The sequence below is a fragment of the Etheostoma spectabile genome, chromosome 1, assembly GCF_008692095.1.
Source record: "Etheostoma spectabile isolate EspeVRDwgs_2016 chromosome 1, UIUC_Espe_1.0, whole genome shotgun sequence".
Classification (NCBI taxonomy): domain Eukaryota; kingdom Metazoa; phylum Chordata; class Actinopteri; order Perciformes; family Percidae; genus Etheostoma; species Etheostoma spectabile.
In genome coordinates, this window is record NC_045733.1 from 30,858,614 (window position 1) to 30,861,769 (window position 3,156).

General features: G+C 42.4%; 1 protein-coding gene across 1 annotated transcript in view; it reads left to right on the forward strand.

Moving 5' to 3' along the window:
* The window catches only part of adamtsl5 (ADAMTS like 5), a 65,478-nt gene that overhangs the window by 49,259 nt on the left and 13,063 nt on the right, over positions 1 to 3,156 (forward strand). The window contains exon 9 of the mRNA XM_032512231.1: positions 881 to 1,004. Coding sequence (XP_032368122.1) covers positions 881 to 1,004 — 124 coding nt within the window. The remainder of the gene's footprint in view (positions 1 to 880; positions 1,005 to 3,156) is intronic.

Consider the following 3,156-nt stretch of genomic DNA (forward strand, 5'->3'; position numbering starts at 1 on the left):
GACCCGAGGACAACATGAGGGTTAAAATGCCAACACAAAGGAAGCCCAAGGCAACGGATATCCGGCCTAAATGAGTGAAATCCGGAGAAACAGAAAATGTAAGAACCCAAAACCACTCTCAACCTTCCTCCATGCTGGTGCACAGGTGCATAAAAAGACAATAATCATTGTAAGACCAACAGTGGTGAAATCCTAACTGACATAAAAGGTAAAATGAGATATAAACAAACATAATATATACATGGCTCCTATATCTAACATCAGTATGCTAACATGCTCACAGTGTATGTATATCCCTCAGTGGGGCCCTCGTGCAGTCTGCTACTTTGTCACCAAGGATTCATTTCCTGTTTCACAGACGCTTAGTGTCTTTGGGGGCTTTTGTTGATATAGGTCCCCTAGATTGTTGATTGGTTTACTCTGCAGAGCGCGAGATTAAGGCCGGTGAAGAAAGCGGCCCCTCTAAATCTATCTAGCTCCAAGATTCTCCACACGCCATAAACCATGCAGCTCATCCTCGCTGCTCTTTGCTTTGACATTTTAAGTTTACAAAGACAACTCTCCGGACCGGTCCTCCCTTCATGAGGCCCTCAGCTGCAGCTGTATCCAAAAGTAAACGTTTGTGAGAAAGAGAAGATAGAGAGAGAGAGAGAGAGAGAGAGAGATATCATGGCAGAAGGATTTAAGGTGGCTGTACAGCAGAGACAAAACATAAAAGAAAGGTTAGAGGTTGCCGGGGCTCTGGTCAGAAAATGTCGGCGTGCAAAGGCAACACTCTGGCAGAGAAACAAGTTTCGGCAGAGACATCCAACCTGATCAATTTGTTGTTTCCTAAATATTTGTGTGTGTGTGTGTGTGTGTGTGTGTGTGTGTCAAACAGAAGCCCGGCTGTGACTCCATCTTTGGATCAAAGCAGCAGGAGGATGCCTGCATGGTGTGTGGAGGGCAAAACACCACCTGCCTTCACCACAAGAGTGTGTACCAAAGCAACGGTCTGGAGGCAGGTAGGATACACACAACACATACACACACACACACACACACACACACACACTGACACACACGAACATACGGACAAACGCACACACACACACACACACACACATACACTGACCCACACACACACACATACTGTACGCACATACGTACAACCACACACACACACACACACACACACACACATACACCAACAACACACACACACACACACATACACCAACACACACACGCACACATACACAAATATTTAGGAAACAACAAATTGATCAGGTTGGATGTCTCATCATTAACTTGTTTCTCTGACAGCGTGTTGACTTTGCAACACACACACACACGCACACACCATATTATTGCCACCTAGAATCAAATGAGCAGTTTCAACGTGATCTAGGGATAATTTGTGTTTTCTATCCCACATTTTATTAGTAATTCTTTCTTTAGTAAAGAGAGTGTTTTATTATTGTTCCTGGATGAAATGAAAATGTACCATGGAAACAGTTATGCCAAACATAACCTGTCGGCTGCTTTCCAGGAAGAAAATCAGCTTAACATGTCCTCCAACATAACAGTGGTTAAGTTTTCAGGAAGGAGGAGGAGGAACACAGAGTTCTTCAGGCTGCAAATGACATTTTGGCTCAATGCCACCAAAACATTTTCTACCTACACTGGTAGAGGCTAACGAAGGGTCTGACTGTTTTTACGTCAAACATGTTGGGACATGGGTTTGCATTGTTTTGTCCACTGACCTCCTATCAAAAAGAAATAAAATTATTAGCACAAGATGGAATATGATGGCATTATACCTGTTACTTTATGTGAATTGGATAACAGTGTTACCAAAATCACAGTCCAATAACCTAATAAGCTGCAGATGTGACCTTCAGTTTAGTGTTCAGGCAGTGGAGTCAAACATCCACAAAATGGCCCATGCAAACACCTCTGGACATGGACTACAACTTTCTCTGCCCTGCTCCAACTGCATTCACTGTGTACACTTCATCAGAGCCAACTCTGTCAAGGAACTGCTCATTATAATAATACAGCTGAATTTGGCAGAAAAGACTACTCTTAGAGGCCTCTTTCAAACCTCCCATTCATTTAAAACCCTCTGCACGGTGTGGTAAATGCTCATCTGTTTTTATGTGGTTATCTCCCCCTTTCTACTCCACGTTGGTGAATTACTGACACACCTATTAAAAGTTGGAACATGTTTGCTTTATGATTGTAAACTCTGCAGAGATGAGCCGAAAAACTGAGAGAGAGAGCGATGCAGATACCTGCTGGGCATACTGTCACGTCAGTGGAGGAGAAGATCATTATTGTAGTTCATGGGATCCCTGCCTTGTGTGTCCCTTACCTCCAAGATTACAGATCCAAAAGGAAACAGTGCTGCTTGGCATAAAGTCGTGTGAATTATGAATTTTGTAGTTTACTTTTTTATTTGGTTTGCTAACCAGCAAGTTAATTTCTTATTAAAACCGCCTCAGCAACAAGAGAGAAAAAGTGGAGGCGATGTAGTGGGATTTGTGAACTTTCCAGTTATGCAACAGCTTTCTACAGCCTGGAACTAAAGCTAAGTTGGGACAGGTGAGGAGGGTCCTATGCAGAATCGGAGATTTGGGCCACAGAACAAACTTCCTTGAGCAGAAATGTGTTTTTAATGGCAAGTTTCCTTTCAAGCGCCTTCCAGGTGGTTCTCTAGGCAAGACATAAGTTGTTTGCATGTACTGTCGATGTGAATTCAATTACCACAGCACCGAAGTACGTCAAGTCTGGAAAACGACTTGCTGGCCAATCATACGCCAACAGTATTTGTCAACGTTTTGAATTGTTACAATAAGAAACATTTGCCTAAAGCAAGAACAATTTGCCTGCTCCCATGTTGATAAGAGGTAAACAACTTGAATAATATCTCTTTTAAAGCGCCCTTATTATGCTCATTTTCAGGTTCCTAATTGTATTTTCAAGGTTATACAAGAAAAGGTTTCCATGGTTTCATTTTCAAAAAACACCATATTTTTGTTGTACTGCAGATTGCTGCAGATCCTGTTTTCACACTGTGTGTTTAGGTCTCGGTTTTAGCTACAGAGTGAGACATCTCATTTCTGTACTATCTTTGTTCAGAGTACAAGGCAGGACTAGCTGGGAGACTTCTTC